The sequence below is a fragment of the Oncorhynchus mykiss genome, chromosome 18 (genome assembly GCF_013265735.2).
Source record: "Oncorhynchus mykiss isolate Arlee chromosome 18, USDA_OmykA_1.1, whole genome shotgun sequence".
Classification (NCBI taxonomy): Eukaryota; Metazoa; Chordata; class Actinopteri; order Salmoniformes; family Salmonidae; genus Oncorhynchus; species Oncorhynchus mykiss.
In genome coordinates this window covers 66035689-66059478 of record NC_048582.1, presented here as the reverse complement: position 1 = coordinate 66059478, position 23790 = coordinate 66035689, and the positions used below count along the sequence as shown (strand labels likewise).

The following is a 23790-nucleotide window of genomic DNA, read 5'->3' as shown; positions in this document are numbered from 1 at the left end:
AAAACAACCCCTATCAGTCAGCCATGGCTGGTGACTCTAACCTCCTACAAACTGGAACTCTTCCTTTCTCTCTCTCTCTCTCGCTCTCTCTCTCTCTCTCTCTCTGTCTCTGTCTCTGTCTCTCTGTCTCCCTCTCTCTCTCTCTCTCTCTCTCGTTCAAACTAACCACCTCTCCCTCCCCTCCCCTCTTTTTCACCATTGTTCACCTTTCCCTCTCCCCTCCTCTTCTCTCAGGATCTGAAATTCACCCCTTGGTCTCTTCTTCCCCTCTGTCAGTCTACAGAAAGGAGTCAGCCCACGTGCCGGTCCCGGTGGAGAGCCCCAGGGAGAACTGCATCGTCCAGACCACCAAATGGGGCGAGTGCTCGGCCACCTGCGGCATGGGCGTGTCGTACCGCGTCACCAACGACAACGAGCGGTGCCAGCTGGAGAGGCAGACCCGTGTCTGTATGATCCGGTCCTGCCACGTGGAGCAGGAGAAGGACATCAAGGTGGATACATGGACTAATACCATTATATAGTATAACAACATATAGAGGAACGTATTATATAGTATAACAACATATAGAGGAATGTATTATATAGTGTATTATATAGTATAACAACATATAGAGGAATGTATTATATAGTGTATTAAATAGTATAACAACATACAGAGGAATGTATTATATAGTGTATTATATAGTATAACAACATACAGAGGAATGTATTATATAGTGTATTATATAGTATAACAACATACAGAGGAATGTATTATATAGTGTATTATATAGTATAACAACATACAGAGGAATGTATTATATAGTGTATTATATAGTATAACAACATATAGAGGAATGTATTATATAGTATATTATATAGTATAACAACATACAGAGGAATGTATTATATAGTGTATTATATAGTATAACAACATACAGAGGAATGTATTATATAGTGTATTATATAGTATAACAACATACAGAGGAATGTATTATATAGTGTATTATATAGTATAACAACATACAGAGGAATGTATTATATAGTATATCATATAGTATAACAACATATAGAGGAATGTATTATATAGTGTATTATATAGTATAACAACATACAGAGAAATGTATTATATAGTGTATTATATAGTATAACAACAGAGAAATGTATTATATAGTGTATTATATAGTATATTATATAGTATAACAACATATAGAGGAATGTATTATATAGTATAACAGCAGAGAAATGTATTATATAGTGTATTATATAGTATATTATATAGTATAACAACATATAGAGGAATGTATTATATAGTATAACAGCAGAGGAATGTATTATATTATGTATTACATAGCATATTACATAAGCATGACATAGAATTACATAACATGACATCACATGTTATTTTTCTCTGGATCAAACCAGAACAGAAAGAGGGGTGGGAGGCCCCGGTGAACAACTGAGCAAGAGGACAAGTACATTAGAGTGCCTAGAAGGCCAGCATCCCGGAGTCGCCTCTTCACTGTTGATGTTGAGATGGGTGTTTTTAAGGGTACTATTTAATGAAGCTGTCAGTTGAGGACTTGAGATGCGTCTGTTTCTCAAACTAGACACTCTAATGTACTTGTCCTCTTGCTCAGTTGTGCACCGGGGCCTCCCACTCCTGTTTCTATTATGGTTAGAGCCAGTTTGCGCTGTTCTGTGAACGGAGTAGTACACAGCGTTGTACGAGATCTTCAGTTTCTTGGCAATTTCTCGTATGGAATAGCCTTCATTTCTGAGAACAAGAATAGACTGACAAGTTTCGGAAGAAAGGTCTTTGTTTCTGGCCATTTTGAGCCTGTAATTGAACCCACAATTGCTGATGCTCCAGATACTCAACTAGTCTAAAGAAGGACAGTTTTATTGCTTCTTAAAATCAGTACAACAGTTTTGAGCTGTGCTAACATAATTGCAAAAGGGTTTTCTAATGATCAATTAACCTTTTAAAATTATAAACTTGGATTAGCTAACACAACGTACCATTGGAACACAGGAGTGATGGTTGCTGATAATGGGCCTCTGTACACCTATGTAGATATTCCATACAAATCAATAGCTACAATAGTCATTTACAACATTAACAATGTCTACACTGTATTTCTGATCAATTTGATGTTATTTTAATGGCCAAAAAAATAGCTTTTCTTTCAAAAGAACTCTCTCCCAAGATGGCATAGCAGTTCAGACGTATTTTTGTCCTCGTCCTGTCGTGTCCCGAATATATATATATATTTACAACTTTTTTTTCACTACATTTTTAATTTTCCAAAAACTCATCTTCAGAACACTCTCCTGCAATCCGTTTCACCAATTTATATTTATATAAAAAAGTATTATTTACCTCAGATCTGTGATCCTCCGAGAGGCTAGCCAGAAATTAGCCAGAAGCTAGCCGGGAGCTAGTCAGAAGCTGGTCCAGAAGCTACTCTGAAGCTGGTTCAGGGGCTAGTTCAGAAGCTAGTTAGCTTATTTACTGGCTAATCGTTGGTACTCAGCTGACCACGGTTTGTGGTCATCGGCTGTCCTTTGGCTCGAGAATCTATCGCCAGTTTTGTACGGCGCGGTGCAGCGCAGCGCGGCTCGGAGCGGAACATATCGGACCAATTTTTCTCTCCATGTCCCTGGATTTCGGCCGCTGGCTCTGGACATCCATACCTGGATCTCACAGCTAGCTAGCTGCTATCCTTGTGACTATCGGCTTTCGTCGATTCCGGAGCTAACATCAATTGTTCCGGAGCTAGCCAGCTGAAGAGTTCCATCAATCACTCCTGGGCTGCAGTCACCTATCCGGACCCGTTTTGCTGCCTACGCGGAGCCCCACCGGGCCTTCACGGCTAGACTGCCGACGTTGTCTACCCGAGGGAACTGTCCGGCTGGCTCCTCCGGCGCAACGTTGCCTGGGCGCTCATCTGCGGCCTGCTAGCCGTTGGCTATCTTATCGGCTGCTATCTGAATAGACAATCGGACAATTTTTATTTTATTTATTTTTATTTATTGATTTATTTTTCTTCTTGGGCCTCTATAACTATATATATTGTTTTTATTTTTGTTGTTGTTGTGTGATTTGGATTAATCCCCTCTAACACACAGAAACCCACTAATCTACTGACGGAACGCAAGAGTTGGCTAATAACAGACCTCCATCTTATGCTAGCTTGCTCCTATGCTAGCTTGCTACCGATTTAGCTGTCTAAATCGCCGTGACCCCCAACCAACCTCTCCACTCACTGGCCCCTTTTGATCACTCGACTGAGCATGCCTCTCCTTCATGTCAATATGCCTTGTCCATTGCTGTTCTGGTTAGTGTTTATTGGCTTATTTCACTGTAGAGCCTCTAGTCCTGCTCATTATACCTTATCCAACCTATTAGTTCCACCACCCACACATGCAATGACATCTCCTGGTTTCAATGATGTTTCTAGAGACAATATCTCTCTCTTCATCACTCAATACCTAGGTTTACCTCCACTGTATTCACATCCTACCTTACCTTTGTCTGTACATTATACCTTGATGCTATTTTATCGCCCCCAGAAACCTCCTTTTACTCTCTGTTCCAGACGTTCTAAACGACCAATTCTTATTGCTTTTAGCCGCACCCTTATTCTACTACTACTCTGTTCATCTGGCGATGTAGAGGTGAATCCAGGCCCTGCAGTGCCTAGCTCCACTCCTATTCCCCAGGCGCTCTCTTTTGATGACTTCTGTATCCGTAATAGCCTTGGTTTCATGCATGTTAACATTAGAAGCCTCCTCCCTAAGTTTGTTCTATTCACTGCTTTAGCACACTCTGCCAACCCGGATGTTCTAGCTGTGTCTGAATCCTGGCTTAGGAAGACCACCAAAAATTCAGACATTTTAATTCCAAACTACAACATTTTCAGACAAGATAGAACTGCCAAAGGGGGCGGTGTTGCAATCTACTGCAAAGATAGCCTGCAGAGTTCTGTCCTACTATCCAGGTCTGTACCCAAACAATTTGAACTTCTACTTTTAAAAATCCACCTCTCTAAAAACAAGTCTCTCACCGTTGCCGCCTGCTATAGACCACCCTCTGCCCCCAGCTGTATGGACACCATATGTGAACTGATTGCCCCCCATCTATCTTCAGAGCTTGTGCTGCTAGGCGACCTAAATTGGAACATGCTTAACACCCCAGCCATCCTACAATCTAAACTTGATGCCCTCAACCTCACACAAATTATCAATGAACCTACCAGGTACCTCCCCAAAGCCTTAAACACGGGCACCCTCATAGATATCATCCTAACCAACTTGCCTTCTAAATACACCTCTGCTGTTTTCAACCAAGATCTCAGCGATCACTGCCTCATTGCCTGCATCCGTAATGGGTCAGCGGTCAAACGACCTCCACTCATCACTGTAATGTGAAACACTTCAGCGAGCAGGCCTTTCTAATCGACCTGGCCGGGGTATCCTGGAAGGATATTGATCTCATCCCGTCAGTAGAGGATGCCTGGATATTTTTTTTAAATGCCTTCCTAACCATCTTAAATAAACATGCCCCATTCAAGAAATTTAGAACCAGGAATAGATATAGCCCTTGGTTCTCCCCAGACCTGACTGCCCTTAACCAACAAAAAAACATCCTATGGCGTTCTGCATTAGCATCGAACAGCCCCCGTGATATGCAGCTGTTCAGGGAAGCTAGAAACCATTATACACAGGCAGTTAGAAAAGCCAAGGCTAGCTTTTTCAAGCAGAAATTTGCTTCCTGCAACACTAACTCAAAAAAGTTCTGGGACACTGTAAAGTCCATGGAGAATAAGAACCCCTCCTCCCAGCTGCCCACTGCACTGAAGATAGGAAACACTGTCACCACTGATAAATCCACCATAATTGAGAATTTCAATAAGCATTTTTCTACGGCTGGCCATGCTTTCCACCTGGCTACTCCTACCCCGGTCAACAGCACTGCACCCCCCACAACAACTCGCCCAAGCCTTCCCCATTTCTCCTTCTCCCAAATCTGCTCAGCTGATGTTCTGAATGAGCTGCAAAATCTGGACCCCTACAAATCAGCCGGGCTAGACAATCTGGACCCTTTCTTTCTAAAATGATCTGCCAAAATTGTTGCCACCCCTATTACTAGCCTGTTCAACCTCTCTTTCGTGTCGTCTGAGATTCCCAAAGATTGGAAATCAGCTGCGGTCATCCCCCTCTTCAAAGGGGGTGACACTCTTGACCCAAACTGCTACAGACCTATATCTATCCTACCATGCCTTTCTAAGGTCTTCGAAAGCCAAGTCAACAAACAGATTACCGACCATTTCGAATCTCACCATACCTTCTCTGCAATCTGGTTTCAGAGCTGGTCATGGGTGCACCTCAGCCACGCTCAAGGTCCTAAATGATATCTTAACCGCCATCGATAAGAAACATTACTGTGCAGCCGTATTCATTGATCTGGCCAAGGCTTTCGACTCTGTCAATCACCACATCCTCATCGGCAGACTCGACAGCCTTGGTTTCTCAAATGATTGCCTCGCCTGGTTCACCAACTACTTCTCTGATAGAGTTCAGTGTGTCAAATCGGAGGGTCTGTTGTCCGGACCTCTGGCAGTCTCTATGGGGGTGCCACAGGGTTCAATTCTTGGACCGACTCTCTTCTCTGTATACATCAATGAGGTCGCTCTTGCTGCTGGTGAGTCTCTGATCCACCTCTATGCAGACAACACCATTCTGTATACTTCCGGCCCTTCTTTTGATACTGTGTTAACAACCCTCCAGGCAAGCTTCAATTCCATACAACTCTCCTTCCGTGGCCTCCAATTGCTCTTAAATACAAGTAAAACTAAATGCATGCTCTTCAACCGATCGCTACCTGTACCTACCCGCCTGTCCAACATTACTACTCTGGACGGCTCCGACTTAGAATACGTGGACAACTACAAATACTTAGGTGTCTGGTTAGACTGTAAACTCTCCTTCCAGACCCATATCAAACATCTCCAATCCAAAGTTAAATCTAGAATTGGCTTCCTATTTCGCAACAAAGCATCCTTCACTCATGCTGCCAAACATACCCTTGTAAAACTGACCATTCTACCAATCCTCGACTTTGGCGATGTCATTTACAAAATAGCCTCCAATACCCTACTCAACAAATTGGATGCAGTCTATCACAGTGCAATCTGTTTTGTCACCAAAGCCCCATATACTACCCACCATTGCGACCTGTACGCTCTCGTTGGCTGGCCCTCGCTTCATACTCGTCGCCAAACCCACTGGCTCCATGTCATCTACAAGACCCTGCTAGGTAAAGTCCCCCCTTATCTCAGCTCGCTGGTCACCATTGCATCTCCCACCTGTAGCACACGCTCCAGCAGGTATATCTCTCTAGTCACCCCCAAAACCAATTCTTTCTTTGGCCGCCTCTCCTTCCAGTTCTCTGCTGCCAATGACTGGAACGAACTACAAAAATCTCTGAAACTGGAAACACTTATCTCCCTCACTAGCTTTAAGCACCGACTGTCAGAGCAGCTCACAGATTACTGCACCTGTACATAGCCCACCTATAATTTAGCCCAAACAACTACCTCTTTCCCTACTGTATTTTATTTATTTATTTATTTTGCTCCTTTGCACCCCCATTATTTTTATTTCTACTTTGCACATTCTCCCATTGCAAATCTACCATTCCAGTGTTTTACTTGCTATATTGTATCTACTTTGCCACCATGGCCTTTTTGCCTTTACCTCCCTTATCTCACCTAATTTGCTCACATCGTATATAGACTTGTTTATACTGTATTATTGACTGTATGTTTGTTTTACTCCATGTGTAACTCTGTGTCGTTGCATGTGTCGAACTGCTTTGCTTTATCTTGGCCAGGTCGCAATTGTAAATGAGAACTTGTTCTCAACTTGCCTACCTGGTTAAATAAAGGTGAAATAAATAAAAAATAAAATAAAAAAAAGCAAGGACATTTCTAAGTGACCCCCGACCTTTTGAATGGTAGTGTATATAAGCCGTGCAACACAGGAACAAAGCATGTCTTTTTAACACAGGAACATAGCATGTCTTTGCAATACAGAAACATAGCATGTCTTTTCAACACAGGAACATAGCATGTCTTTGCAACACAGGAACATAGCATGTCTTTGCAACACAGAAACATAGCATGTCTTTTCAACACAGGAACATAGCATGTCTTTGCAACACAGGAACATAGCATGTCTTTGCAACACAGGAACATAGCATGTCTTTGCAACACAGGAACATAGCATGTCTTTGCAACACAGAAACATAGCATGTCTTTGGCTCCTTATCGTTCCCTCAAGGTGTAAAGGTTAACGCCAAGCTGCCCTTAATTTACCTGATAGACAATGTGACACGTTGTTCTCATCCTGAACTAACCACCAGTCATCTCCGTTCCACAGAGGGGGAAGAAGTGTGTACGGACCCCCAAGTCCCCGCGAGGCATTCGTTTCCAGCTGTCAGGCTGCAGCAGCAGCAGGGTCTACAAGCCCAAGTTCTGTGGTGTGTGTACGGACGGGCGCTGCTGCACCCCCCACAGCACCGTCACCGCAGAGGTGGAGTTCCACTGTCCCGAGGGAGACACCTTCAGACGCAAGATGATGTTCATCAAGACGTGCTCCTGTCACCACGACTGTCCCCGAGACAATGACATCTTCCTGGCTTCGCACACACGCAGGATGATCGGGGACTATGACAACGATATGTAACCGACGTGGCTGCCGTACGCACTGCACAGATAACGTTACATATACACACACACGCACGCACGCACACGCATACACACACACACGCACACGCATACACACACACACACACACACACGCATACACACACACACACACACACGCATACACACACACACACACACACGCATACGCATACACACACACACGCATACACACACACACACACACACGCATACGCATACACACACACACACACGCATACACACACACACGCATACACACACACACACACGCATACACACCACGCACGCACACACACACACACACATATACACACACACACACGCACACACACACACACGCACACACACACAAGCACGGATAAAACTCCTTCACATCACTCCCCCACCACCCTCACACACTGATAGGCAGGTCTTTGAATTCCTGGACCCTGTCTCTACCTTACTACCCATAAGGCATGTCAACCTGGTTGTGAGACTGAAAAAAAAGAATGTGTGATTTCAAGATATGAAGAAGTAGAGCATGAGATTTACTTTTTAGGTTTTATTTTTTAAATTTAATTTAACCTTTTTTTTTATGCGCAGCTCTAAAGTCACCTGACTCTTTGATTGGCTCTTTGATTGGTCTGTCTGTATGTCTACAGAGATACTGAAGGGTGGATCTGACGCACTGAGGACTCAATGTTAGAGACAATGTTAGGCAAGAATATATTTACATACACTGCTTAATTGCCATGGGAACATGACACGGTAGTGTACAGATGAGAGGTAGGTAGCCTATTCCAGTGTCTCCCAACTCCGTACCCCCAACAGCACACATTGTTGTTTTAGCCCAGGACAAAAACACCTGATTCAACTTGTCATGGGCTTGATTATTAGTTAACAAGTAGAATCAGGTGTGCTAATCCGGGGCCACAACAAAAAACATGGCCTAGGTTGAGGGCGCACTGAACGGAGAGGCACTTACTGAACCAAATTTCACATCTTGACAGAACATTTTAGAATACGACATTTAAAAAAAATAAAAAAATTCATATGTTAAAGATGAACAATACAGAAATTGTTTGGATATATTGTAGTACTGGTACGTGCCTTGACATCTGTATAATATTGATTGAATATATGTAATTATAATTAAGAATGTCAATAATATTGTTTACTGTTTATTTAAAAAATAAAAGAAGGAATGAAATGAAAGAAAGAAATTTGACGAAAACACCTTGTGTAAATACTGAAAGACTGTGTACAATTTAGTACTATAATTTATTACCTGGTTGTTGTTTCATTAATAACACCATGTTGAAGGTTGTTGTTGTTTAATTAATAACACCATGTTGAAGGTTGTTGTTGTTTAATTAATAGCACCATGTTGAAGGTTGTTGTTGTTTAATTAATAACACCATGTTGAAGGTTGTTGTTGTTTAATTAATAACACCACGTTGAAGGTTGTTGTTGTTTAATTAATAATACCACGTTGAAGGTTGTTGCTTAATAACCCCATGTTGAAGGTTGTTGTTGTTTAATTAATAACACCATGTTGAAGGTTGTTGTTGTTTAATTAATAACACCATGTTGAAGGTTGTTGTTGTTTAATTAATAACACCATGTTGAAGGTTGTTGTTGTTTAATTAATAACACCATGTTGAAGGTTGTTTCTGTTTAATCAATAACACCATGTTGAAGGTTGTTGTTTAATTAATAACACCATGTTGAAGGTTGTTGTTTAATTAATAACACCATGTTGAAGGTTGTTGTTGTTTAATTAATAACACCATGTTGAAGGTTGTTTCTGTTTAATCAATAACACCATGTTGAAGGTTGTTGTTTAATTAATAACACCATGTTGAAGGTTGTTGTTTAATTAATAACACCATGTTGAAGGTTGTTGTTTAATTAATAACACCATGTTGAAGGTTGTTGTTGTTTAATTAATAACACCATGTTGAAGGTTGTTGTTGTTTAATTAATAACACCATGTTGAAGGTTGTTTCTGTTTAATCAATAACACCATGTTGAAGGTTGTTGTTTAATTAATAACACCATGTTGAAGGTTGTTGTTTAATTAATAACACCATGTTGAAGGTTGTTGTTTAATTAATAACACCATGTTGAAGGTTGTTGTTGTTTAATTAATAACACCATGTTGAAGGTTGTTGTTTAATCAATAACACCATGTTGAAGGTTGTTGTTTAATTAATAACACCATGTTGAAGGTTGTTGTTTAATTAATGACACCATGTTGAAGGTTGTTGTTTAATTAATAACACCATGCTGAAAGTTGTTGTTGTTTAATTAATAACACCATGTTGAAGGTTGTTGTTGTTTAATTAATAACACCATGTTGAAGGTTGTTGTTTAATTAATAACACCATGTTGAAGGTTGTTGTTGTTTAATTAATAACACCATGTTGAAGGTTGTTGTTTAATTAATAACACCATGTTGAAGGTTGTTGTTTAATTAATAACACCATGTTGAAGGTTGTTGTTGTTTAATTAATAACACCATGTTGAAGGTTGTTGTTTAATTAATAACACCATGTTGAAGGTTGTTGTTGTTTAATTAATAACACCATGTTGAAGGTTGTTGTTGTTTAATTAATAACACCACGTTGAAGGGTGTTGTTGTTTAATTAATAACACCATGTTGAAGGTTGTTGTTGTTTAATTAATAACACCATGTTAAAGGTTGTTGTTGTTTAATTAATAACACCATGTTGAAGGTTGTTGTTGTTTAATTAATAACACCATGTTGAAGGTTGTTGTTGTTTAATTAATAACACCATGTTGAAGGTTGTTGTTGTTTAATTAATAGCACCATGTTGAAGGTTGTTGTTGTTTAATTAATAACACCATGTTGAAGGTTGTTGTTGTTTAATTAATAACACCACGTTGAAGGTTGTTGCTTAATAACCCCATGTTGAAGGTTGTTGTTGTTTAATTAATAACACCATGTTGAAGGTTGTTGTTGTTTAATTAATAACACCATGTTGAAGGTTGTTGTTTAATTAATAACACCATGTTGAAGATTGTTGTTGTTTAATTAATAACACCATGTTGAAGGTTGTTGTTGTTTAATTAATAACACCATGTTGAAGGTTGTTGTTTAATTAATAACACCATGTTGAAGGTTGTTGTTTAATTAATACCACCATGTTGAAGGTTGTTGTTTAATTAATAACACCATGTTGAAGGTTGTTGTTGTTTCATTAATAACACCATGTTGAAGGTTGTTGTTTAATTAATAACACCATGTTGAAGGTTGTTGTTGTTTAATTAATAACACCATGTTGAAGGTTGTTGTTGTTTAATTAATAATACCACGTTGAAGAATTGTTGTTTAATTAATAACACCATGTTGAAGGTTGTTGTTGTTTAATTAATAACACCATGTTGAAGGTTGTTGTTGTTTAATTAATAACACCATGTTGAAGGTTGTTGTTGTTTAATTAATAACACCATGTTGAAGGTTGTTTCTGTTTAATCAATAACACCATGTTGAAGGTTGTTGTTTAATTAATAACACCATGTTGAAGGTTGTTGTTTAATTAATAACACCATGTTGAAGGTTGTTGTTTAATTAATAACACCATGTTGAAGGTTGTTGTTGTTTAATTAATAACACCATGTTGAAGGTTGTTGTTGTTTAATTAATAACACCATGTTGAAGGTTGTTTCTGTTTAATCAATAACACCATGTTGAAGGTTGTTGTTTAATTAATAACACCATGTTGAAGGTTGTTGTTTAATTAATAACACCATGTTGAAGGTTGTTGTTTAATTAATAACACCATGTTGAAGGTTGTTGTTGTTTAATTAATAACACCATGTTGAAGGTTGTTGTTTAATCAATAACACCATGTTGAAGGTTGTTGTTTAATTAATAACACCATGTTGAAGGTTGTTGTTTAATTAATGACACCATGTTGAAGGTTGTTGTTTAATTAATAACACCATGCTGAAAGTTGTTGTTGTTTAATTAATAACACCATGTTGAAGGTTGTTGTTGTTTAATTAATAACACCATGTTGAAGGTTGTTGTTTAATTAATAACACCATGTTGAAGGTTGTTGTTGTTTAATTAATAACACCATGTTGAAGGTTGTTGTTTAATTAATAACACCATGTTGAAGGTTGTTGTTTAATTAATAACACCATGTTGAAGGTTGTTGTTGTTTAATTAATAACACCATGTTGAAGGTTGTTGTTTAATTAATAACACCATGTTGAAGGTTGTTGTTGTTTAATTAATAACACCATGTTGAAGGTTGTTGTTGTTTAATTAATAACACCACGTTGAAGGTTGTTGTTGTTTAATTAATAACACCATGTTGAAGGTTGTTGTTGTTTAATTAATAACACCATGTTAAAGGTTGTTGTTGTTTAATTAATAACACCATGTTGAAGGTTGTTGTTGTTTAATTAATAACACCATGTTGAAGGTTGTTGTTGTTTAATTAATAACACCATGTTGAAGGTTGTTGTTGTTTAATTAATAGCACCATGTTGAAGGTTGTTGTTGTTTAATTAATAACACCATGTTGAAGGTTGTTGTTGTTTAATTAATAACACCACGTTGAAGGTTGTTGCTTAATAACCCCATGTTGAAGGTTGTTGTTGTTTAATTAATAACACCATGTTGAAGGTTGTTGTTGTTTAATTAATAACACCATGTTGAAGGTTGTTGTTTAATTAATAACACCATGTTGAAGATTGTTGTTGTTTAATTAATAACACCATGTTGAAGGTTGTTGTTGTTTAATTAATAACACCATGTTGAAGGTTGTTGTTTAATTAATAACACCATGTTGAAGGTTGTTGTTTAATTAATACCACCATGTTGAAGGTTGTTGTTTAATTAATAACACCATGTTGAAGGTTGTTGTTGTTTCATTAATAACACCATGTTGAAGGTTGTTGTTTAATTAATAACACCATGTTGAAGGTTGTTGTTGTTTAATTAATAACACCATGTTGAAGGTTGTTGTTGTTTAATTAATAATACCACGTTGAAGAATTGTTGTTTAATTAATAACACCATGTTGAAGGTTGTTGTTGTTTAATTAATAACACCATGTTGAAGGTTGTTGTTGTTTAATTAATAACACCATGTTGAAGGTTGTTGTTGTTTAATTAATAACACCATGTTGAAGGTTGTTGTTGTATTATACTGTATCATACTTATTTTTCATTGTAACCACCTGGCCAAGACACAAGTGAGTTCCTATGTGTTGCACTTTTGTCTATATCCAATTAAATAAATGATATTTTTTATACATAAACTTATTTTCATATTTTATTCTCACCGTGTAAGTTGACCATATTAATGTTTAAAAGACTGCATAGAAATTGAGGCATTTCTTAAAATAGAAGGTCTGGAGAGAGAGGATGGTAATTTCCCTGTTGTCAAAGCCAAAGAAGACTTGACCACATAGCCCGGTTCCTCTCTAGGTTTCTTCCTAGGTTTTGGCCTTTCTAGGGAGTTTTTCCTAGCCACCGTGCTTCTACACCTGCATTGCTTGCTGTTTGGGGGTTTTAGGCTGGGTTTCTGTACAGCACTTTGAGATATCAGCTGACGTACGAAGGGCTATATATAAATACATTTGATTTGATGTACCCCACAATTTATGTGTCAAGAAATTGAAGTTGTCTATCAAGCGCGGTGGTGGTGGGTTAATCATTAAAGAGCACATGAAAATAGGATTATTAAACCGCTAATGCCATTAAACTCAAATGTGTTTAGGATGCGCACCATAGAGTAGGCTACTTCTGCAGAAACCCTGGTGTTATCACAGAAACCCTGGTGTTATCACAGAAACCCTGGTGTTATCACAGAAACCCTGGTGTTATCACAGAAACCCTGGTGTTATCACAGCCACTGGCAGCCAGCCAGACGGTTCTGGGAAGCTAGTATATCTAGCTATAAGGGGGTGGGTGTCTCACACATGCACTGTCAGTGTCTGGTTGCGCATTGGGGTTGTGTGTCAACGTCTGCGTGCTTGTGTGTGTGCATGTGTGTATGGTGTTATGGGATACGTCTGGGTGCTTGTGTGTGTGCATGTGTATGGTGTTATGGGATACGTCGGCATGACGGGGTCCACAGTCGGCTGCATCATTTGCAACCAGGAACTAGTACTTATGGGAAGGAATATTGTTTTAGGCGTTTTTTTTTATACATATTTCATACCTTTTCTGCTTACTTACACGTGTCCTTTCACACACACACACACACACACACACCCAGACAGACCGTGCCCTACTTTCATGCACCTGGACCTCAGAATCCACCCTGGCAGAAATAGAAGGTATGGGGGAATTAGGAAACCGAGCACAAAGCAATTAATCTCTTCAACTCATGTGCATTCTCCCGTTCAATTTGAGATCAGTTCACCTTTCTGAAATGGTAGTAATACGACAGTAATATGGGATGGACTGGAGCTCGTTTTTTGTTTGTAATCAAGTGTATTTGTAGTAGCTGGTACTACTGCGTAGAATGGACAATGTAGGTTCTGTTATTGTTTGTATTAATGTAGCTGGTGCTGTTTTGTTATTGTATATACAGTGCCTTGCGAAAGTATTCGGCCCCCTTGAACTTTGCGACCTTTTGCCACATTTCAGGCTTCAAACATAAAGATATAAAACTGTATTTTTTTGTGAAGAATCAACATCAAGTGGGACACAATCATGAAGTGGAACAACATTTATTGGATATTTCAAACTTTTTTAACAAATCAAAATCTGAAAAATTGGGCGTGCAAAATTATTAACCCCCTTTACTTTCAGTGCAAATAACTCTCTCCAGAAGTTCAGTGAGGATCTCTGATTGATCCAATGTTGACCTAAATGAATAATGATGATAAATACAATCCACCTGTGTGTAATCAAGTCTCCGTATAAATGCACCTGCACTGTGATAGTCTCAGAGGTCCGTTAAAAGCGCAGAGAGCATCATGAAGAACAAGGAACACACCAGGCAGGTCCGAGATACTGTTGTGAAGAAGTTTAAAGCCGGATTTGGATACAAAAAGATTTCCCAAGCTTTAAACATCCCAAGGAGCACTGTGCAAGCGATAATATTGAAATGGAAGGAGTATCAGACCACTGCAAATCTACCAAGACCTGGCCGTCCCTCTAAACTTTCAGCTCATACAAGGAGAAGACTGATCAGAGATGCAGCCAAGAGGCCCATGATCACTCTGGATGAACTGCAGAGATCTACAGCTGAGGTGGGAGACTCTGTCCATAGGACAACAATCAGTCGTATATTGCACAAATCTGGCCTTTATGGAAGAGTGGCAAGAAGAAAGCCATATCTTAAAGATATCCATAAAAAGTGTCGTTTAAAGTTTGCCACAAGCCACCTGGGAGACACACCAAACATGTGGAAGAAGGTGCTCTGGTCAGATGAAACCAAAATTGAACTTTTTGGCAACAATGCAAAACGTTATGTTTGGAGTAAAAGCAACACAGCTCATCACACTGAACACACCATCCCCACTGTCAAACATGGTGGTGACAGCATCATGGTTTGGGCCTGCTTTTCTTCAGCAGGGACAGGGAAGATGGTTAAAATTGATGGGAAGATGGATGGAGCCAAATACAGGACCATTCTGGAAGAAAACCTGATGGAGTCTGCAAAAGACCTGAGACTGGGATGGAGATTTGTCTTCCAACAAGACAATGATCCAAAACATAAAGCAAAATCTACAATGGAATGGTTCAAAAATAAACATATCCAGGTGTTAGAATGGCCAAGTCAAAGTCCAGACCTGAATCCAATCGAGAATCTGTGGAAAGAACTGAAAACTGCTGTTCACGAATGCTCTCCATCCAACCTCACTGAGCTCGAGCTGTTTTGCAAGGAGGAATGGGAAAAAATGTCAGTCTCTCGATGTGCAAAACTGATAGAGACATACCCCAAGCGACTTACAGCTGTAATCGCAGCAAAAGGTGGCGCTACAAAGTATTAACTTAAGGGGGCTGAATAATTTTGCACGCCCAATTTTTCAGTTTTTGATTTGTTAAAAAAGTTTGAAATATCCAATAAATGTCGTTCCACTTCATGATTGTGTCCCACTTGTTGTTGATTCTTCACAAAAAAATACAGTCTTATATCTTTATGTTTGAAGCCTGAAATGTGGCAAAAGGTCGCAAAGTTCAAGGGGGCCGAATACTTTCGCAAGGCACTGTATATATATATATATATACATACAGTGGGGCAAAAAAGTATTTAGTCAGCCACCAATTGTGCAAGTTCTCCCACTTAAAAAGATGAGAGAGGCCTGTAATTTTCATCATAGGTACACTTCAACTATGACAGACAAAATGAGAAGAAAAAAATCCAGAAAATCACATTGTACGATTTTTTTATGAATTTATTTGCAAATTATGGTGGAAAATAAGTATTTGGTCAATAACAAAAGTTTATCTCAATACTTTGTTATATACCCTTTGTTGGCAATGACAGAGGTCAAACGTTTTCTGTAAGTTTTCACAAGGTTTTCACACACTGTTGCTGGTATTTTGGCCCATTCCTCCATGCAGATCTCTTCTAGAGCAGTGATGTTTTGGGGCTGTTGCTGGGCAACACGGACTTTCAACTCCCTCCAAAGATTTTCTATGGGGTTGAGATCTGGAGACTGGCTAGGCCACTCCAGGACCTTGAAATGCTTCTTACGAAGCCACTCCTTCATTGCCCGGGCGGTGTGTTTGGGATCATTGTCATGCTGAAAGACCCAGCCACGTTTCATCTTCAATGCCCTTGCTGATGGAAATAGGTTTTCACTCAAAATCTCACGATACATGGCCCAATTCATTCTTTCCTTTACAGTCGTCCTGGTCCCTTTGCAGAAAAACAGCCCCAAAGCATGATGTTTCCACCACCATGCTTCACAGTAGGTATGGTGTTCTTTGGATGCAACTCAGCATTCTTTGTCCTCCAAACACGGCGAGTTGAGTTTTTACCAAAAAGTTATATTTTGGTTTCATCTGACCATATGACATTCTCCCAATCTTCTTCTGGATCATCCAAATGCTCTCTAGCAAACTTCAGACGGGCCTGGACATGTACTGGCTTAAGCAGGGGGACACGTCTGGCACTGCAGGATTTGAGTCCCTGGCGGCGTAGTTTGTTATGGATGGTAGGCTTTGTTACTTTGGTCCCAGCTCTCTGCAGGTCATTCACTAGGTCCCCCCGTGTGGTTCTGGGATTTTTGCTCACCGCTCTTGTGATCATTTTGACCCCACGGGTTGAGATCTTGCGTGGAGCCCCAGATAGAGGGAGATTATCAGTGGTCTTGTATGTCTTCCATTTCCTAATAATTGCTCCCACAGTTGATTTCTTCAAACCAAGCTGCTTACCTATTGCAGATTCAGTCTTCCCAGCCTGGTGCAGGTCTACAATTTTGTTTCTGGTGTCCTTTGACAGCTCTTTGGTCTTGGCCATAGTGGAGTTTGGAGTGTGACTGTTTGAGGTTGTGGACAGGTGTATTTTATACTGATAACAAGTTCAAACAGGTGCCATTAATACAGGTAACGAGTGGAGGACAGAGGAGCCATTTAAAGAAGAAGTTACAGGTCTGTGAGAGCCAGCAATCTTGCTTGTTTGTAGCTGACCAAATACTTATTTTCCACCATAATTTACAAATAAATTCATTAAAAATCCTACAATGTGATTTTCTGGATTTTTTTCTTCTCATTTTGTCTGTCATAGTTGAAGTGTACCTATGATGAAAATTACAGACCTTTCATCTTTTTAAGTGGGAGAACTTGCACAATTGGTGGCTGACTAAATACTTTTTTGCAATTGGCAATTTAGGTAGGTAGTCATGTTGCTCATGACAGGGAATGAGCAACATTACGAATTTGTGTATCAAATGGTGGACTACTTTTAAACATAGGGCTCTGGTCAAACGTAGTGCATCATACAGTATAGTGCTATTTGGGATGCACCCTATGAGTAGGCTTATCCGTGGGTGGATATTAGAACAGGCATTGTGGGGGATCATTATTAAACTGATGTGTAGAGTTATGTTATGAAGAGATGCTCCTTAGCACTATGATCGAGAGCGTATCCATCCACCCCCATAGGCAGATGTGTGGGCATTCTAAAATTAGTCCCCAAATACAAATAAACACAACTACACAGCTTTTACCTAGCACTACACAACTACGCAACTTGTACCTAGCACTACACAACTACACAGCTTTTACCTAGCACTACACAACTACACAGCTTTTTACCTAGCACTACACAACTACGCAACTTGTACCTAGCACTACACAACTACACAGCTTTTACCTAGCACTACACAACTACACATATTTTACCTAGCACTACACAACTACACAGCTTTTACCTAGCACTACACAACTACACAGCTTTTACCTAGCACTACACAACTACACAGCTTTTACCTAGCACTACACAACTACACATCTTTTACCTAGCACTACACAACTACACAGCTTTTACCTAGCACTACACAACTACACAGCTTTTACCTAGCACTACACAACTACACAACATTTACCTAGCACTACACAACTACACATCTTTTACCTAGCACTACACAACTACACAGCTTTTACCTAGCACTACACAACTACACATCTTTTACCTAGCACTACACAACTACACAGCTTTTACCTAGCACTACACAACTACACAGCTTTTACCTAGCACTACACAACTACGCAACTTGTACCTAGCACTACACAACTACACAGCTTTTACCTAGCACTACACAACTACACAGCTTTTACCTAGCACTACACAACTACGCAACTTGTACCTAGCACTACACAACTACACAGCTTTTACCTAGCACTACACAACTACACAGCTTTTTACCTAGCACTACACAACTACGCAACTTGTACCTAGCACTACACAACTACACAGCTTTTACCTAGCACTACACAACTACACATATTTTACCTAGCACTACACAACTACACAGCTTTTACCTAGCACTACACAACTACACAGCTTTTACCTAGCACTACACAACTACACAGCTTTTACCTAGCACTACACAACTACACATCTTTTACCTAGCACTACACAACTACACAGCTTTTACCTAGCACTACACAACTACACAGCTTTTACCTAGCACTACACAACTACACAACATTTACCTAGCACTACACAACTACACATCTTTTACCTAGCACTACACAACTACACAGCTTTTACCTAGCACTACACAACTACACATCTTTTACCTAGCACTACACAACTACACAGCTTTTACCTAGCACTACACAACTACACAGCTTTTACCTAGCACTACACAACTACGCAACTTGTACCTAGCACTACACAACTACACAGCTTTTACCTAGCACTACACAACTACACAGCTTTTTACCTAGCACTACACAACTACGCAACTTGTACCTAGCACTACACAACTACACAGCTTTTACCTAGCACTACACAACTACACAGCTTTTACCTAGCACTACACAACTACACAGCTTTTACCTAGCACTACACAACTACACAGCTTTTACCTAGCACTACACAACTACACAGCTTTTACCTAGCACTACACAACTACACATCTTTTACCTAGCACTACACAACTACACAGCTTTTACCTAGCACTACACAACTACACAGCTTTTACCTAGCACTACACAACTACACATCTTTTACCTAGCACTACACAACTACACAGCTTTTACCTAGCACTACACAACTACACAGCTTTTTACCTAGCACTACACAACTACACATATTTTACCTAGCACTACACAACTACACAGCTTTTACCTAGCACTACACAACTACACATCTTTTACCTAGCACTACACAACTACACAACTTTTACCTAGCACTACACAACTACACAACATTTACCTATATGTGTTATTTCATAGTGTTGATGTCTTCACTATTATTCTACAATGTGGAAAATAGTTCAAATAAAGAAAAACCCTTGAACGAGTAGCTGTGTCCAAACTTATTTATTCAGCCTAGAGATCAAAATCTCCCACCATCCCTTGACCATTCCCACAAAAGTGCATACACACCTCTGATGTCAGCACAGCACCTGTTGGGCGCGTAAACAAGTGCCGATTTAGCTTAGGGCCTGGTCTGTCTACAACCAAAACACTTTTGTGTGAAAACTCTTACAAGTCACTCATTACTCAAGAACAACAACAACAAAAATATAGTTCGTTGCCCGTGCGTAACGTTATCTATACAGTAGCACAGTACCTGGTTGAGATCACGCGCTTAGCTCCAATCATCGTCTTCCAGAGGCGGGTATATGGCTGTCGCGCGCCCTCCGGAACGAACCCTTTCCGTTCTCTGGTCTTCACAGTGACGGTTATTTTATTTATTTTTTTGACAGAGGAACGCTGCTGTGTTGGTGAGAAAGGCCAAAATGAAAAGAAACTGCCACTGCACAAAAGGGTAAATTACACATGTATATAATAAGAAGAAATCGAAGATAACACGCTGTCATCCTCCCAGGTAAACCCATTTAGTCGATAACGTTGTCAACGGCACGTTTTGGCTTTTTCTTTCTGGATCCGTTTCATTTGTGATGTACGGTATGGACTACGTCTGGCCAACGTTAGTCCATTTTAGCGTGTCATTTGATGCTGTGGTGCAGTGGGTATAGAAACTAACAACATTACTAACATGTTATCTCGCGGAACACATTTTTTTAGCAGGGTACGTTTTTATGTGGTGACTATTTTACTGTCATTTAATGGATTGTGTTGGTTTTGTCATACATCGGTGTCTGACTGAGTCAGTCGGGTCCGCTTTCCTTTCCTCCTGTCAATAGTTTAATGTTGAATTGTTAGTTACCGATGGGAGTCAGTAGGCTTTAGGCGAGGCAAGCCGGGGTAGTCGGTAGTCAGTTGGACTAACCGTAGATAGTCAGGTGGACTAATGCATGGGATCTTAATAAATCGGAGTGAAGAAGATTTCCGGTGGATTAGCCACCACTGGCACGAGAGCGCACGCCTTTTGTTTGTCATGCTATGGATGTGTCAGCTGTCATCCTGGTCAGTGTTGTTGTAGCCCTACATGATGAGAATAATTATCTTTCATATTATATTAGAATCTACAGCCCAGCGGTTAGAGCATCATGATAGTAGTCCCGGAAGGTTGTTTGTTTGAATCCAGGAGCCGAAATTTGTGAAAACTCTTGTCGTTGTGCCCTTGTGCAACCCTAATACTCAACCCTAATTGCTCCAGTGTTGCCGTTTATAATGGCTGACCCTGCCCGTGACCCCACTCTCTGAGGATGTCTGGGGGGATATGCAAAAAAACTAATTTTCCAATTCACACATGCATATAATACAAACGTGTAGGCTTATGTGTGAAATAGGACCAACAAAATAAACACCCACCAAATGATTGTTATCATATTATGAGGGCCATGCGAAATAAATAACCAACACAGAGGTGTGGAGTTGCCTATGGTAACAAAGCGCTTTTGACTGAGGATGCTTCCAGTCGTGTGCATGGAATCTATCATAGGCTGGCTTTGGGACACAACATCGGGAGGCTGTGTATTAGCCACATCGGCAGTCTGTGTATTGGTTGGACTAACACAGATTCCCGATGTTGTGTCCCAAAGCTATGATAGACTTACTATGGACCAAAAGTATAGGCTATTACACACCACTGGTTTTATGGTCCTAACATATTGTATCCACACACTCATTGGCCAATTCATTTTGCTGGCTGCTGCATAGATACACTGGTTGGCAGCCGTAGTTCCCAGGCAGTCCGTTTCTGCGAACGCCAGCATCTCTCGCATCAGTCGGTAGCACCGCCAGACTGTTTTTTGGTGATCCACTTGCGTAAATCCCTTGCGGCGGACACAGAAGGGAAAACGCACTTTAGTGGCCCAGTGGTAGGCTGACAACGCTGAGAAATTACGACTCTCCTCCGCACCCAATATCCTTGGTCAGCGTCTACTCTCCTTAATTTGGCAGGCAGCGGGTCTTCGCTCGTTTGAGAATTCAGGAAGTGGGTGTGGGAGCCTTTGTTGCAGTGGCAGTTGCCTCCTGCCCTTTAAGGCGTTACCGGCGGCGCCCAACTTGTGATTGGTCAACAACAACAAAAACTAAACCACTTAGCAAAAAAACACTCAAATATTTGTATAAAAATGACATATATATATATATATGAATGGTTTAAAAAAAAATATATATATAACTAATATATCATGTTTTAAATGCTCTTAAAAGTGGGTACATTTGTACATTTTCCTGTTTTAAAAATATATTGTTTGAAACAAGCTGTTCAGTTACTTGCTACTCTGCCCCCCAGTGACTGCCAGCAGCAGCTCTGTCTCCACGGGCCGCCTAGGCCTGGTAACATTGCTTGGATTGTTTTGCCACCTATTTATTTGCTATGAAGCAGAACTGTCCCAATGAAATTGCAGGATTTCATAGCGTAAATTATAACAGCACAAAGTACATGCACTGCCCTGGAGCACTCAAACGAGCGTCTGTTCAGTCAGAACCTATGGGTCTGCTCTAGTCCACTTCCCAATATAATACCAAAGAACACTACATGGCCAAAAGTATGTGGACACCTGCTTGTGGAACGTCTCATTCTAAAATCATGGGCATAAATATGGAGTTGATCCCCCCCCTTTGCTTCTATAACAGCCCACTCTTCTGGGAAGGCTTTCCACTAGATGTTGGAACATTGCTGCGGGGACTTGCTTCCATTCAGCCACAAGAGCATCATCCCAAAGGTGTTCGATGGGGTTGAGGTCAGGGCTCTGTGCAGACCAGTCAAGTTCTTCCACACCGATCTCGACAAACCATTTCAGTATGGACCTCACTTGTGCACGGGGGCATTGTCAAAACAGGAAAGGGCCTTCCCCAAACTGTTGTCACAAAGTTGGAAGCACAGAATCATCTAGAATGTCATGTTAATATTTCCCTTCACTGGAACTAAGAGGCCCGAACCATAAAAAACAATCCCAGACTATCATTCCTCCTCCACCAGACTTTACAGTTGGCACTATGCATTGGGGCAGGTAGCGTTCTCCTGGCATCTGCCAAACCCAGAGTTGTGCGTCGGATTGCCAGACGATGTGACTCATCACTCCAGAGAACGCGTTTCCACTGCTCCAGAGTCCAATGGCGGCGAGCTTTACACCACTCTAGCCAAAGCTTGGCATTGCGCATCTTAGGCTTCTGTGTGGCAGCTGGGCCATGGAAACACACTTCATGAACTCCTGACGAATAGTTATTGTGCTGACGTTGCTTCCAGAGGCCGCTTGGAACTCGGTAGGGAGTGTTGCAACCGAGGACAGTCGATTTTTACGCACTACGTGCTTCAGCACTTGGTGGTCCCGTTCTGTTAACTTGTGTGGCCTACCACTTTGCGGCTGAGCCGTTGTTGCTCCTAGACATTTCCACTTCACAATAACAGCCCTTACAGTTGACTGGGGCAGCTCTAGCAGGGCATAAATCGACTTGTTGGAAAGGTGGCATCCTATGACAGTGCCACTTTGGAAGTCACTGAGCTCTTCAGTAAGTCCGTTCTACTGCCAATGTTTGTCTATGGAGATTGCATGGCGGTGTGCTAAATTGTATAAACTTGTCAGCAATGGGTGTGGCTGAAATAGCCGAATCCACTAATTTGAAGGGGTGTCCGTATACTTTTGTATATATAGTGTATAAGCCACAATGCCCATAAAACCTAGCGGTCAAACAGGGAAATGATTCCAAACGTTTTTCCCCCATTCATTTTTCTCATAGGAGATTTTAGAATTTAGAAACACTTAAAATAAGGGCTGTGTTTCATGTAGGCATACCCTGGTGTGACCTTTTGATAATTATAAGGAACTACAAATGTCATGATGGCCTGGACGAGACTGCCGAATTGAGGCAAAGCTAAGAATCTCTGGATTAACTATCTAATGTTAGCTAAAAGTAGTAATTAATAAATTGGATACATTTCTTTAAATGGACAATTCTGTGAACTGTCTTGTGTAAGTTTTAAATTGATACAATACACGTTAGCAAAGGTGTCAGTTAGAGATGATGTGTAGGAGCTTGCAGGGATTTG

At 40.4% G+C, this 23790-nt stretch overlaps 2 protein-coding genes across 3 annotated transcripts in view; both read left to right on the top strand.

Moving 5' to 3' along the window:
- The window catches only part of LOC110496714 (CCN family member 2), a 16462-nt gene extending 8618 nt beyond the window's left edge, over positions 1-7844 (top strand). For both annotated transcript variants that reach the window (XM_036953555.1, XM_036953554.1), the window contains 2 exons: positions 277-491; positions 7426-7844. In XM_036953555.1, the coding sequence (XP_036809450.1) occupies positions 277-491; positions 7426-7731 (521 nt within the window). In that variant the 3' untranslated portion in view covers positions 7732-7844. The remainder of the gene's footprint in view (positions 1-276; positions 492-7425) is intronic.
- A 12163-nt stretch (positions 7845-20007) lies between these two features.
- Positions 20008-23790, top strand: part of epb41a (erythrocyte membrane protein band 4.1a) — a 144488-nt gene continuing 140705 nt past the window's right edge. The window contains exon 1 of the mRNA XM_036953525.1: positions 20008-20214. The gene's annotated coding sequence lies outside the window, so the exon portion shown is untranslated. The remainder of the gene's footprint in view (positions 20215-23790) is intronic.